This window comes from Trichosurus vulpecula, chromosome 4 (genome assembly GCF_011100635.1).
Source record: "Trichosurus vulpecula isolate mTriVul1 chromosome 4, mTriVul1.pri, whole genome shotgun sequence".
NCBI classification, from domain to species: Eukaryota; Metazoa; Chordata; class Mammalia; order Diprotodontia; family Phalangeridae; genus Trichosurus; species Trichosurus vulpecula.
Window position 1 is genome coordinate 242,646,861 of NC_050576.1, and position 15,494 is coordinate 242,662,354.

General features: G+C 41.2%; 1 protein-coding gene across 1 annotated transcript in view; it reads left to right on the top strand.

Moving 5' to 3' along the window:
• The window catches only part of LOC118847055 (multiple epidermal growth factor-like domains protein 6), a 773,415-nt gene that overhangs the window by 606,512 nt on the left and 151,409 nt on the right, over positions 1 to 15,494 (top strand). Inside the window, 1 exon segment of the mRNA XM_036755675.1 lies at positions 9,205 to 9,342. Coding sequence (XP_036611570.1) covers positions 9,205 to 9,342 — 138 coding nt within the window.

Sequence of the window (15,494 nt, forward strand, 5' to 3'; positions counted from 1 at the left end):
CCCAGATCTCTGACTGCAAATGCTGGGGTCTTGCTGCACCACACCAGGAAATTGTGTGCTCAGGTTTTTATTTTTTTTCTTTTGCTCTGTATTTGGTACTCAGACCCAGCTTACCCTCTCCTCTGCTTTCATTGCTGTATTTGAACAAAGAAAATTTGATTTTGAATTTTTAAAAAAACAAAACTCTGACTTAGACCTCAAAGTAAGTAGCGTTTAATTCTGTTGCTATAAGGATAGGAACTAGGTTCCTGATCACATTATTCTAAAGAACTTCCCAGAAGAAGATTAGCACCTTTTAATGTATAATCTTGGAGAGTTGTTTAGAGCATTGGAGAGGTTGAGTGATTTTTCCAGGGTCACACAGTCAGTTTGTTCCTGAGGGGGCCCTTTAACCCAGGTCCTCTTATCCCTAAGGCCAATTTTATACCCACTATATCATCATTCAATTACTTGCCCAAAGTCACACAGGTAGTATGCATAAAAGGATCTGAACCCAGGTCCTCTTCATCTAGATCCTCTACAATTGATATGGTATCAGAAGGATAATTGATATCAGGTCTACAATTGCCTCTTTGCAACATCCACATGTTACAACATCCTAGATCTGGCCCCTGGAGCCACATAGAAAATGTCTGATTCCATTATCTACCTGCTGATCCTCCACCTCCCCACCCCACTGCACCCCAGGCCTCACATTGTATAGGTTTCAGGCTCCTTACCTACATAATTGTTAATGGTTCTAGTCTGCAAACACTTGGGGCATAATATCTGATCAGAAGTTTCTACCTAGAATTTCCTCGAATTATGAAAAAGTGGAATGAGTAAATCCTTCAATAAAGTGCTTACATACAAATGTATATGAAACATTTTGCAAAATTTAAACAATAGATTGACATTTGTTGTTCAGTCATTTCAGTTGTGTCCTACTCTGTGACCCCATTTGGGATATTCTTGGCAAAGATACTAGAATAGTTTGCTATTTCCTTCTCTAACTCATTTTACAAATGAGGAAACTGAGGCAAACAGGTTTAAATGACTTGCCTAAGGTCACACACCTAGTAAGTGACTAAGGCTTCATTTGAACTCAGGAAGATGAGTCTTCCTAACTGTAGGCTCAATGCTCTATGCACTGTGACACTGCCTAGCTGCCTCTAGATCAGCATTAGGTGTTATATATTATTATGTATTACTGTCTTTTTAGTAGTTGTAGCAGTTACAGTAGTAGTTATAGTGGTGGTTTTCAGCTAGGTGGCTCAGTGGATAGAGGGCTGAACATGGAATCAGGAAGGTCTGATGTGACCTGGACATGTTACTTAACCTCTGTCTGCTTTAGCTTCCTCATCTGTAAAATAGAGATAATAATAGTACTTACCTCTCAGGGTTTTGTGAGGATAAAATGAGATACTTTTAAGTACTAGCTAGCTAACTGTAGTAGCAGCAGCAGTGGCGGCAGCGGCGGCCGTGGCGGCAGCATTCCTGTGCTTCATTGTGAAGGGCGGTTGCTGAAGGTTCTGCCAGGAGACCAAAGCCTCCGTGGACCTTACTGAGCCTGGAAAGGCTTTGAAAATGGGCCTTATCATGGTCTTTGTCCCTATCAGTGATACCTTTGTCTTTCTCAGCATCCCAGTAGAGAGAAGGTTCAAGATTTTGGAGGTGCTGTCTGGTCCTCAGAGCTTGGCCTCGGGTCCCTGTCTTGTGTCTGTATCTACATATGGAGAGAAAAGGAACAAAACCCTAGAGACTTACCCTGGGCCCGTGTCTGGCCTTCTGGCCCCTGGGTTGCTAAGGAAGGCAGAAACCAGGACATGGGCCCCTCCTTGCACTCAGTACCTGCCCCTACGTCCACCTCAGGGAAGGAAATGAATGACTGAAGCAGAAGGCTAGTGCCTGGCACATAGTAAGCACTAAATAAATACTTGTTTAAATTAGACACCAAGGTTTGTAGAGACCCCCTGAAAAGAGGCTTGGCTCCCAGAGGATGACGTCCTTGGCCACAGCAGCCAATAGAACAGTCTTCTACAATGTGCCTGGGTTGTATCCTGCACGGTCTCACTCCTCAAACTTCTGTGATCAAGCTTGTGACCTCACTCCTCACAGGGATGGTCCCTCCAAAGTTACCAGAGATGTCCCTATCCAAACTCTTCTGGAGGTCTCTGCAATGCTAGATACTATTGACCACCTATGCCCCCAAATGCTCCCTCTTCTCCCATCTTGTTTTCATGACAACACTTTCCCTTGGCTCTCCTCCTACCTGTCTGACTATTCCTTCTTAGACCCTTTTCTTTATCGTTATCATCATCTGGTTCAGGGCTGTCCAACCTTAGGTTTTCATTGAAACAATAGACAATATATTTTGATTTGCCATTTTAGGGAGAGCTCTGCGATAGCTTGGCTTCTTTTACTGAAGCATTTTTGTAAATTTCTATGCTTGTAGGCGGGCTGCATAAGTCACACTGCAGAGCTGCATGTGGTCCACGGGCCACAATTTGGACAGCCCTGATCTAGGTCACACCCCTAACTGTGAGTGTCTCCCAAGACCCTCTCCTATGCTCTCATCTCTCTTGCCTCCACAATTTCTTTCTTGGTAACCTCATCAGATGTAATAGGTTTAATTATCCTCTATATGCTAATGACTATTTGGGGTGGGGGATATCGGGGTTAAATGACTTGCCCAGGATTACACAGCTAGTAAGCATCTGAGGCTGAATTTGAAGTGGGATCCTGACTCCAGATCCAGTGCTCTATCCATTACACCATGCAGCTGTTCCTGCTGGGGACTCTGAAATCTATACATCCAGCTGCAATCTGTCTTAAATTACAGCTATGCATCTCTAATTGCTTGTTGGATGTTTCATACTGGTTGTCCTGTAGACATTTCAAATGCAGCATGTCCAAAACAGAATTCATTTGTATCCTTACCAAAGAAGAAAAAAAGTACCTCTTCTGAACTTCCTCATTTCTAAGAGGTCACTATTTGCTCCCACCCCAATGACCTCAGTTTACGTCCTCGGCGTTATTGCTCTCCCTGAGCCAATCAGCTGCCAAATCTTAGCATCCATACCTCCCTGATGTCTCTCACATTTGTCCCCTACTCTCTACCCACAGAGCTACCACCTATTCAGACTCACCTTGCCTTTCACTTGGACTATCACAATGATCTCTCTCCCTCCCGAGTCTCTCTTTATTCTGATCTATTCTCCACGCAGCTGCAAATGGGATTTCCCTTAATCATATACCTGGCCAGGGCACTCTCCTACTACATAAATTCCTGAGATTTCCTATTGTCTCTAAGATCAAATACAAACCCTTCTTGCTTTTAAAGCCTTTCGCAGCCTGGCCACAACCTACCTGCCTGGCCACCCTTATCATACGTGACTCCTCTTCTCACATTCTACATTAAAATTCTCATCTTGCTTTTCTTCACATAGGACAAACTATCTTCTGTTTGCCTTTGCACAGGATGTCCCCCATGACTGAAATGCACCCCCTCCTCACCTTCACTTCTTAGAATTCCTCTCTCCCTTCAAAATTCAACTCATTTCACATTCTCAGCACCCCCTCTTCCCATCCCCAACCCAATCCGCATTAAATGATATGCACATAGGTCACATAGGGAGTATCCAAAAGAGAGTTTTAACCCAATTCATGCAGCTAGCATTATTAAGCACCTACTATGTGCCATGCACACACTGTGCTGAATGCATGGAATACAAAGAAAGGTAAAAGACACTCTCTACTCTCAAGGAGCCCACAGCCCAGTGAGAGAGACACCATGCAAACAATTACATACAAACCAGATATACACAGGATAAAGTAGAGATAATCAATAGATGCCAGGCACTAGAAAATAAGGAGCCACTGGAGTTGATTGAAAAGAGGGTTGACATGGTGACATGGACACACTGGTGCTTTGGGAAGATAATTTGACAGCTGAGTGGAGGATGGAGCAGAATGGGAGAGTCTTGAGGCAGGAGACTCACTAGCAAGTTATTACAATAGCCCAGACATAAAGTGATCAGGGCCCACCCTAGGGCAGTGGCAGGACCAGAAGGAGAGAAGAGATGAGATAGAGGTAGAAATGACAAGGTCTGATAATTGACTATATGGGGGAGAGGAGGGGTGTGTGTGTGTGTGTGTGTGTGTGTGTGTGTGTGTGACAGAGAGAGAGACAGAGAGACAAGGACACACAGAGACAGAGACAGAAAAAGAATGAGAGAGGAGAGAGAGGCAAAGTGAGAAAGGAGAGAGAGAATGAAAGAGGAGAGAGCAGAGAAAGAAAAGGAAAGGAGAAAGTGAGGCAGAGAAGAGAGAGAGAAAGAAAAAGTGAGGAAAGAAAAAGAGAGAGAGAAAGAGAGAAGGAAGAGAGAGAGAGAGAGAGAGAAAGAGAGAGAAAGAGAGAGAGAGAGAGAGAGAGAGAGAGAGAAACAGCAGCACTTGACCCTTAGGTTGTAAGCTTGGGGGGATGATGATGGTGCCCTTGATAATAAAGGGAGCTTAGGAAGAGAGGAGAGATTGGGGGAAAGATGATGAGCTCAGTCTGGGTCATGGTGAGGTTGATTCCAGGTCCTTTGATTCCAGGAAATACTGTTCTTCCCACTATCCACCCTTTCCCTTTAGAATACAAACTTGAGGGGAAGGCTAGTTTTATTTTTATATGTATATCTTCAGAGACTAGCACAATGCCTGGGACTTGGTTGGCACCTAATAATTACCTGCTGAATAATCGTAGGAAGAAGGACATAGCATGCTGAAGTGACCATTTACTTAAAGCTTTGAAACACTGAGCAAATAACCACTTGCAAATATCTTCACTTATCTGCACACTGATATGCGCACATGTGTGTGTGTTGTGTGTAGTGTGTGTGTGTGTGTGTGTAACAGGACCCAGGTCAGAGCTCCACATTCTCAATCATCCTTGAACAATGCTAAAATTCTGCATCCCAAAAATCACAGATTTGGGAGGAATCTCTAGAACCATCTAGAGCAAGACCTAGCGGAATAAATCTCCCCTCTGCAATAGAAATCTGTAGCTGCTTTATTAAGGGGGTGATTTGCCAGTGTAGCTTTGAGCCCTGGCGATATGGTCCTGACTCTTAAAACTAGCCAAGTTTTGCTATGTGATAACATTAGCCTCTTACCGAGTGGGCCTAGATAAATTAGATAGGAGAGGAGAATTAAGTGCTAATTAGGATTCTACATCTTCTGAAGTTCATCTTTCTCTGAATGCCCCGGGGAATCCTCTCAGGCACTGGGAGAATGTGAGCTGATTTTTCTTACTTATTAATGTTTGGGTTTTTTTAATATAGCCAGAGGCTTAGGGGATGGGTGCATTTTACAAATATGAGAAATAAAGTCTCTTGCAGCCTGACTGGTAGACTCTCAGGGAGTAAAGCATGACCTATTATTGTGAAGAAGGAGGCAGTTATTGCTAATGAGTTACTAGGTACAGGATTTCTATGGAATTTTCTTGGGAAAGCACTTTCCCCTAGAGTTGAATACATTTTGTGTGGAATGTATTTTTATAATTCTTTTCCTTATGTGCATATTTGACTTAGTCTTCTCTCTAGCCCCTCCCCCAGACCTGGATGCTTTCAAAAAGCGATACACAGTTTGTTCTCAGCAAAACATTAATATTTCAAGTTGTTTTGGATGCTGTGCAATAAGTGAATGTTTTTTTTTTCCAGTTCATGGAGGTGTTTAACAATGAATGATCCTTCATTCATAAAACAAGGGCATCAGATGATGATTTTTTTTCTTATTCCACACACAAATACTCTGTTTTATTCCTTTCCTCAGAGAACAATTTCTTCTATTTACATAATTTTTCTCATAGGGCCTTGAAGTACCTGCCTACAGAACCCTCTTTACTGCCCTGGTTTACAGATGGGAAACTCCAAATGAATGGGGTTAAGCCAAGTGACATAGCCCCAGGTTACACACCAATCTGTAGTGTCAAGGTCAACTTCAACCTATATTTCTTGGTTCCTCTCTCTTCTTTCTATCAGATGACACTTTTTAAACATCAAATATTTATTTAAAATCTGAGAAATTGTATTTTAAATTTTTTCATTTAAGTTTAAAAATCAACATAGAAAATGGTTTGCTTTTATTCTTGGACACTCAGAACTTCAGCTTATTTCCCACAGTCTGTTCCTATGTATTCCAAGATTTAGTCAAATCCGAAAGCTGACATAAAAATTGAAAATACCTGTATCACCCTGGCACTTCTCTCATGCCCACTGGCATCTGCGGTATCATGAGAGTGATGCAGGAATCTAGGATAAATGTTTTTAGACTGATAGACTTTTTCCTCCCTGAGTCTCAAAAGCTAAGTTAAGAATTTATCAAGTACAGTAAAATCCTATTATAACGGATATCACTCTGCCATAGATTGCGGTAGACTGTTGGTCAAAGCATAGTCTCTGTAGGCAGTCACACACACAGTCTTTCTATCAGCCTTATCTCTTCTCCCTCTCCATTTTTCTTTTCTCTCCCTCTCCCTCCTCTCCTTGCTAACCTCTCTCCCTCTCCTGTATCCTGTATTTCTCATATATTTTGTCTCTCTCAAGCTTTTATCTCCTTTTCCATTTCCTTCCTTTCATCTTCTCTCTCAGACTCTCTCACATATTTTATGTTTCTTATCTCTTCTGTCTCTCATCCTTTTTCTCATTCTTCTCTTTTTACATTTCCTATGCTTTCATCTCTCTCTCCCTACCCCTCCCTCTTTGAATCTTCTCACAAATCCTATCTTTCTCATCTATTCTGTATCTTCCTTTATCATCTCCTGTATCTTCCCTCTTCCACTTTTGTGTCTCTTTCTCACACACCACACACACACACACACACACACACACACACACACACAATCACACACTATCACACACTTATCCTCCCCCCGCCCCAAGATGGCTTAGAAGTCATAGATTAAAAGGTCTGAGCACCCTAAGAACTAAAAACAATTTAGAGAAAGTTCCACCCACTGAAAGTGAAGAATGCATGCTGGCTGAGTGGTTTAATTGGTGGTTAATATTTCTGCATTCTTTATTTATAATCACAAAACTTAGAACCTTGTCACTTAATGGATTATTTCCCCCAAGAGAGTGGGCAGACTTCTGGAAAGAGCACCTGATTTGGATTCAAAATAAATTTAAATCACACCTCTGCCACTTACTCTGTGTGTGATTTGGGACAACTTCCTTAAGTTCTCTGGACTTCACTTTGTTCAACTGTGAAGTGTGTGTGTGTGTGTGTGTGTGTGTGTGTGTGTGTGTGTGTGTGTGATGGAGTGAACTGCCTACATGATCTCTATAAAGTCCTTACATCCCTAAGATCTAAGGTGATCTGTACATTGACAAGGAGCTGCCTTGCTAATTCTGGGAGGCTCATCACCTCATCAGCAGCAGGCTATAGAATAGTTTTGCAACAGGATATCTCAAGATATACCTTGTGGCTATGCATTGGGGATTGTACCTTCTGGCATCTGACCTTGTCATGGTGCACTGAAAGTGTATTGTCCAGTTCTGGGCACCACATTTTAGGGAGTGCAACCAGGATTCTAAATAATGAAGAAGAAAGAAGAAGAAAGAGAAGAAGAAGAAGAAGAAGAAGAAGAAGAAGAAGAAGAAGAAGAAGAAGAAGAAGAAGAAGAAGAAGAAGAAGAAGAAGAAGAAGAAGAAGAAGAAGAAGAAGAAGAAGAGGAGGAGGAGAGGAGGAGGAGGAGGAGGAGGAGGAGAGGAGGAGGAGGAGGAAGAGGAAGAAGGAGGAGAGGAGGAGGAGGAGGAGAAGAGGAGGGGAAGAGGAGGAAGAAGAAGGAGGGGAAGAGGAGGAAGAAGAAGGAGGGGAAGAGGAAGAAGAAGGAGGGAAGGAAGGAAGAAAGAAAGAGAAAGAAGGATGGGGGAGGGAGGAAGGAAGGAAGGAAGGAAGGAAGGACGGACGGACGGGAGGGAGGAAGGAAGAGGGAAGGAAGGAAGATTTATGTAGCACTTTACAAATATCTCATTTAATCCTCACAACAATGCTGGGGAATTGGATCCTATTATTAGCCCCATTTTACAGATGAGGAAACTGAGACTGAGGTTAAGTGACTCACTCAGGGTCACACAGACATTGTGTCTGAGGTCATCATCAGCCTCAAATCTTTATGACTCCCTGTCCTAGCCTTCTATCCACTGTGTCACCTAGCTGTCTCAAGAGCCTCGAATTCATGCCATCTGAGGAAGAATGATAAAACTGGCCCTATTTAATCTGCAGAAGAGAGGGCTGGGAGGGTGGGGGGACATGATAGCTGACTTTAGATGTTTGAAGGGTGGTGCTCTTGTGGAAGAGGGGTTAATCTTGTTCTTTCAGGCAGAGCTAAAAACGGTAGAAAAGGCAAAATCCCATCTTCATGTAAAGAAAACCTTCATAATCAAAGCTTCCCCCAAAGCTCCCTTTTTGGACTGGGCTACAAGAGGCAGGTTTCCCTTTCAATGTAGGTGTTTCAGCACCGTCTACACGACCACTTAATCACTGGATATGTTATAGAGTAGGTTCATGTTCAGGTAGAGGTTGGACTAGTTAAACACTTCGGTCCTCTTCAGTTCTGAGATTTTGTGACTCAAATGTTATCCATGAAGTCAGAGTTGTCACAGACTGCACTGCTATAAGGAACACCCAAACCAATGGAAATAGAGACCTTTGAAGTGGGGCTGAAATACTTGTCATTGTTCACAGGGAGAAACAGGCTGGCTTCTCAGCATGACCCAAATGCAAAAACTTTTTAGGGCCATTCAGAACCATCCAAAGTAATTATCATCATCACCATTATGATAATGATGGTGATAATTATAATAATAACTAGAACTGAGGTTTTCAAAACACTTTGCATGCAATGATAAATTGGATCCTACCTACATTTTGGTGGAGGGCTGCTGATACCGCAGATGCCCCATTTGCTTATTTCCTTAAGATTCTGAAATTTTCTGTAGCCCTTGGTCCACAGAGATGAGTTTCAGGAGTTTACACTGTTTGTGACAGTCCCATTGGAGATGACCTCAATGTTAAATAGTTCTTGGGCTTTTCTGGGTACTGTCATGTTGCTTTTTCCCCCACCAAAGTTTTCACCTCTTCCTCCCAGCAGGGAGTGGGCACCCAGTGTGTTGCTGGAGTTTACTCAGGTTACTCCATTGTTATGCTAATAACACTCCTTTCTTTGTTTCCTCTAAGGGATTGAAATGGAAATTGTCAATAGCTGTGAGCCAAACAATGGGGGCTGCTCTCATCACTGTGAGCACTCAACTGGTGGGCCCCGTTGTTCTTGTAACCATGGACACCGTCTTGATGTGGATGGAAAAACATGCAAAGGTAATCTATGGCAAACACCATCTTCATTTTGAAGTTGCCCTGAATTCATTTGTCCTTTCCATCCCTTATTACAGCCCACTTTACTATGCCCTACATCATTCTAGCTGCAAAGGTGAGCGGACTGAATAAAAGCTCTAGCTACTGGCTACTGCTTAAATGCATAGGAAAGTCAACTTGGCCAGAAGAAGGTTTACTTAATGGTCAAATTCTTAATTCGAAGGGTATTTGTTTTTATAAAGTGAACAAATACACATATTATCCTAGGCACATAGAATCAAAAAGTTCCAAAAAGTTTCAACAACTCAATGTCACATGTGAGCCAAATACCAAATAAATCCAGAGACATGGGTTCTAGTCTTAGCTTCGTTGTTAGCCTTGGATAATTCCGATCAGCTCTCGGTGCCCCAATTTCCTTAACAGTAAAATGTGGGGGCTGTGTTAGATGTTGTCTAAGGCTCCTTCCAGCTCTTGTATATTCAACAACTCCATGACAATAATATATCACATAATAGGGACTCAGCTAAGCCTGGCTCCTCAGCTCGTTAATGGCCTGCTGCAGATTTTCAGCTTTGCTATGGAGGACAGCTGTGCACCAAAAGGACATTTATAGAAGTATTCTCCTCAGCTCTCTCCATCTCCCCGTATGTCAGTGTTGCTTTCAATAGGAAAGACTCCTCAAGTATTACCAGAAATGATGTAATTTGAGACAACTCAAGGACAGCTGACATGAGGAAAGGAAATTCTACTGGAAGCATGCTTCAGGGATGAAATATGCAATCTAGCACAAGGGAGAGGAACAGATTTCTACTGGATGTGGGAAATGATAACATTGGTGAACCAGGTTAGTCTCAGCTCTAGCTCCACCTAAGAAAGAATGTCCATATCCCTAAAAGCCATCCTTAATCATAGTATCATCTGATTTTATTCTTGCAAGCTCAGTATCGCAATGCCCTCCTTCCTATTTCCCCAATTACTAGACATCATTCAGTCATTTCAGTCATGTCTGCCTCTTTGTGACCCCATTTGGGGTTCTCTTGGCAGAGATACTGGAATGTTTTGCCATTTCCTTCTCCAGCTTATTTTACAGATGGGGAGACTGAGTCAAACAGGGTTAAGTGACTTGCCCAGGGTCATACAGCTAGTAAGTGTCTGAAGCCAGATTTGAACCCAGGAAGTTGAGTCTTTCTGACTCTGGGCCAGGCACAGTTACCCCCAACCCTTACTACTACTCCCACACAAAATTCCAAAGTACCACATTATATTTTTTATGCCTAATGTTAATTGAATTGGAAACAAAATTTATTTTGAATTTATTTTTTAAATATCATGACCACTATTTGATAGATTTGGAACCAACTAAATTATGGTTGAGAATCACTTCTCTGATGTGGAAGATGTGTGCTTTTAGCATTTAAATGAAATGTTTATTCTGTGTGAGGGAGTCTTGCTTTACACTGGTTTCAGAAATTTTCTGATCATGAAAGTGATGCTGTGTAATAATCCTACATTGTAGGTGGTATTGGAGTACATCGAAAGCTTCAGTGGCAGAGGGAGGGGTTCCCCTTCAAAACAGATTGCTCTTCGGGCTTCCTTTCCGTGTAAAACACAGAATGTTTTAGAGCTTTACTCATCCCATTGGGAAATGCATCAATATATAGAGAGCTTCTACAATATAGCCAAAAATACTTGGTTCATGATCAGAACTCTCATGTTCAAACCCCATCTCTGCCTCTCACTGTCTATGAGACTTTGGATAATATGCCTAACATATCTGGACCTCAGTTTCTCCATGTATAAACTGGGGGTAGTAAAGCAGCTAGATGGTGCAGTGGATAGAGTCTACAATAAGGAACACCCAGACAAGTAACTTATCCTGTCTTGGTTTCATTTTCCTCACCATAAAATGGGAAGGTTGGACTTAATGGTCTCTACCACCCCCTTCAGCTCTAAATCCATCATCCTATGACCCTCTACTGTCTTGCCGAGCTGAGAGGATTACTGTTAAAATTGATCGCAATAACGAATTGCCATCACTGCAACCCATCTATGTTTTCTAAGGGTCTTGCATTCTCGTTGTATATACTTATATATGCAGATGTCTTGGCCTTCTTTCAATAGCATATAATCTCTTTGAGAGCAGGAACTATTTAATTTTTGTTGTATACCTCCTGAGCCTACCACAGTGCCTGGCACATAGTTAATGCCCAATAAATGTTTGTTGTTTGATTGATTGGCTGATTGACAGTAGTGAGACATAATGAGTTGTCTTGAAGTACTTGGAGAGCAAAGGCCTTGCCTACATTCCATTCAGCAGTAAATAGAAGAACCAGGATTTGAACCCAGATGCATCTAACTCCCAAGTTAAGCACCCTAACCACCACACATTTAGAAATGTATAATTTATAGCTATATTGTAATAAAGCATGTAAATTCTCCATTCTCTTTTGTTCTCCCTTTGCTATTAGTCACACTAAACTTGACCTCTGCTAAGCTTATTCTTTAAAACCTATTCCTTGGCTGGGAGTCTCACTGAACTTTGGAAAGTAGAGTTCAGTCAAGCTCTTGTTTGCTGCTAGGAAAAATAGCATCTGCCGGGGTCAAAATGCAGAAATTGCATATTTATGAGATTTCAACAGTCAACACAACAAAGTCATATTGTTTATTACTCAAGTTTATTTCATTTTTCAAGAATAAATACCACCCATATCCAAAGCCCAAACATTCATTAAAGTAAATGCAATGATTAGTTTGAAGTGTACACACTTTGCTTATTTGTCTGAAAATAGGTTAAGGCCACAGATGTTTTCTGCAAATGCTCATGCGGAAAGTAAAATTAAGAATTTTCCTTTTAGCCTCTTTTAGAATTAAATCCTTTTCAAGTGTGTGTCTGTAGGCAATCAGACATGGCAAACAATACATAAATAGGTGTGAAAATAAGCCAGCAGATCTGCAAATGGCCAGGGCAGTCTTAGCCACTTGCCAGACCAATTAAGGTCAGTCAGAACCAATTGAAATACAGTTATAAAGGAGGGAGGGGGGAGAGCTAACAGTAATGCAAATAACAAGTTTCCACTGGCCTTTGATAAGCAGAATACATTAATGATCCTTTAGATTATAGTGGTTCTTAATATGGAGTCTGTGAACTGTTTAATATATATTTTGATAATCGTATATCAATATAATTGGCTTCCTTTGCAATATATTTTATTTTTACATTTTAAAATATTATTCTGAAAAGGAGTCCAGAGGCTTCACTAGATTGCCAAAAGGGTCCATAACTGAAAGGATCCAAGAACCCATGGTTTCCAAGATATTTATGAGACACTAATATTAGATCTTTGCCTAACAGTTTGGAATTAGGCTAAGAAAGTCATAGCCTTTGACCCAGAGATCTCACTGCTATGCAGATAAATCAAAGAAGTCCATGGTTAAAAAGGGGGGGGGCATACAATAACAAGCCCTTTTGTAGAAGCAAAGAACTAGAGAAAAGTAGAGTCCCATTGACTAGGGAATGGCTAAAGAAATGATGAAATAGTATATGGAATATTACTCTGTTTATCGTGCTGAATAAAATATGATGAATACAGAGAAGGGTCATACGAAGTTTTAGAAGGTAAAGTGAGCATAAATGGGGAAACACGGTAACAGCTAATATGAATACAGTATTTTCACTTTAGCAAAGCTCTCTGCTTGTATTTTCTAATTTGATCCTCGGAATAACTCTATGAGCTGACTGCTATTATTCCACCCCCATTTGTAATAGAGGAAACTGAAACTGACAGAGTACAAGTGAATTGCCCAGGGTCACATACCTGATGGGTATCTGCATCAGGATTCAAACTCCTGTTTTCCTGATTCTAAGATCCTGCACCTCTCTGTCCAACTGTGCCATTTAACTACCACAACGATTAGAATAACAGAAGCACACAGAGACCAAGAACAATAAATAAGTGGTTTGAAATGAATGCTGTGTAATTGTTATGACTGAGTTTGGCTTCACAAAAGATAGCCATGTACTTCTTTTCCTCCTGGGCAATGGGGGTGGACCACGGGTGTGGCCCATCCCATAGACTGTTGGGTTTGATTTATGAATTAGTTTTTAATGGACTTATTCTTTTTCTTTTTATTCTTTTTGTTGTTATTATAAAGTAGGCTTTCTAGATGGGGAAGGGGAAAAAGATAAATTGGGAAATATGAAAACAAAATCATTCAACCAAGACTTTTAAGCACCTATTATACACTTCAAATAGTACCTGGCACATAGTAAGTGCTTCATAAGTGCTCTATTTTTCTATCAATTTGCCAGGGACTGGGCTAGAAACTATGAATACAATGTCCAAATAGGAAACAATCATAGCTCTATAGATGCCTTGCACTGTATCTTCAGAGACACAGACATATATGAGTAAATAGAACACAACTATTAAAAATGCAGGGTATCTGGGGAAGGAGTACACTAGTTGTTAGGGTGATTTGAAAGTCATCATGTAAAAGGATCTGTGAGTTGGAGGCAAGAAGGGAATGTATCTCAAGCATGAAGTATGAAGCACAGAGATAGGATAAGGAAGCTGATGTATGAGAAACGTCACGTTACCAGTTTGGCAGAGTGTGGAGAGTGTGGGAAGAGAAGTACTTTATGGTAAGTCTAGAAAGATAGGTTGGGCCACATGTAATGGGCTTTGAAAGTCAAAGAGGATATTGTATAAAATCATGGAGGTAGGAGGGAGCCACTGGACTCTATCAAGTAGGGAGTGGATTGGACTAGAGTTGGGCTTGAGGAAAATCACTTTGATAGCAGTATGGAGGATTGACTAGAGGCAAACAGAATTGAGTCAGGGATCATTTAGGATCTTGGTGAAATAGTTCAGATGAGAGGTGATAAGGGCCTGAAATAATGTAGTGGCTGTGAGAGAGTGGAAAGAAAGGGAATGACACAATAGATTTAGTAGCGACAAATGGCAAGATTTGGCAACCGATTGGCCATGTGGGTGAGGTGGAGGGAGGATTTAAGGGTATCACTGAGGTTCCAAGTCTAGGAGGCTGGAAGATTTGGGGGGAAGAGAATAATGATGTTTTGGATGTGACAAATTTCAGCCTTATGAATCAGAATTGGATCAATGAAGATCACGTTAAGTACATAATTTTCTAATTTGATAGAGGATCTGATCTCCTTTGTACACCTGAGAAGGGAGAAACCATCAAAAATTTGTGATGATCTGAGGGTGATTAAGAGGATGGCAAAGAAAACATTTCAGTGCTCAAGTAGATCATAAAAGAGGATATAATGAGGTTGGAGTTGTAATGGGAAAAAAATGATGAGAAGTTTTTGGTTGCTGTCCCCCAACAACCCATCGAGATTAAATCTGAGCAAGGAAATAGATAACATGTAAAATATTGCAAGGTAGCCCCACTGGTGACATTTGAAGGAGAAAGAACATTTTGTGTCCAAATGACCCACATTAATCAATTTCATGGTGACCCCTAACCTGGATTGATTGATTTCATTTTCTTCCTTTCCTTTCTCTTCCTGAGTTTTCGAAAGTCAGTACCCTTTCCAAGGTTAATTGCGATAGTGACCTTTTACATCTGTGGTTGTTCATCTAGTTAACATTCAAAGAGATTTTGTAAACTCAGCACTGACAATCCACCCCCAACCTAATAGCTCAACGGGGTTCAAGGGAGCCAAGGACTTGGATCCAGACACCCTGGTCACAAGCAAATATTTTTCCAATCTCAGTGGAGCAGGGAGTGAAATGACTGTAGTGAATTCTTGGAAACTACCCATGTGCCTCTCATCATGGTCTCAAAAGCTGAAAATGAACAAAATACTCCTTGAATAAAGGCTTTACATCTTGGTGTTTGCAGGCTGGGATCATGGGAAGAGCAGATGCTAAGTCAAGGGACTTTGGTTCAAATCTTGGCTCCATGGGTCATCTAGGGAAACTTATCCATTTCCTCACTGGTAAAGTGAGCTGGAATGAACTAGGTAACCAGGTTTGTCTTTAATTTCTACTTTCCCTAAATCTGCTAGGGAAATTATTCATAGTCAAGCAAACAAATTAAAAATAAAAACAATCAAGCAAAAAACCTTTCAAATCCTTGGATCCTGGAGCCAGAAGAGATTTAAGATGTTATCTCAAAAACCCCCTCTG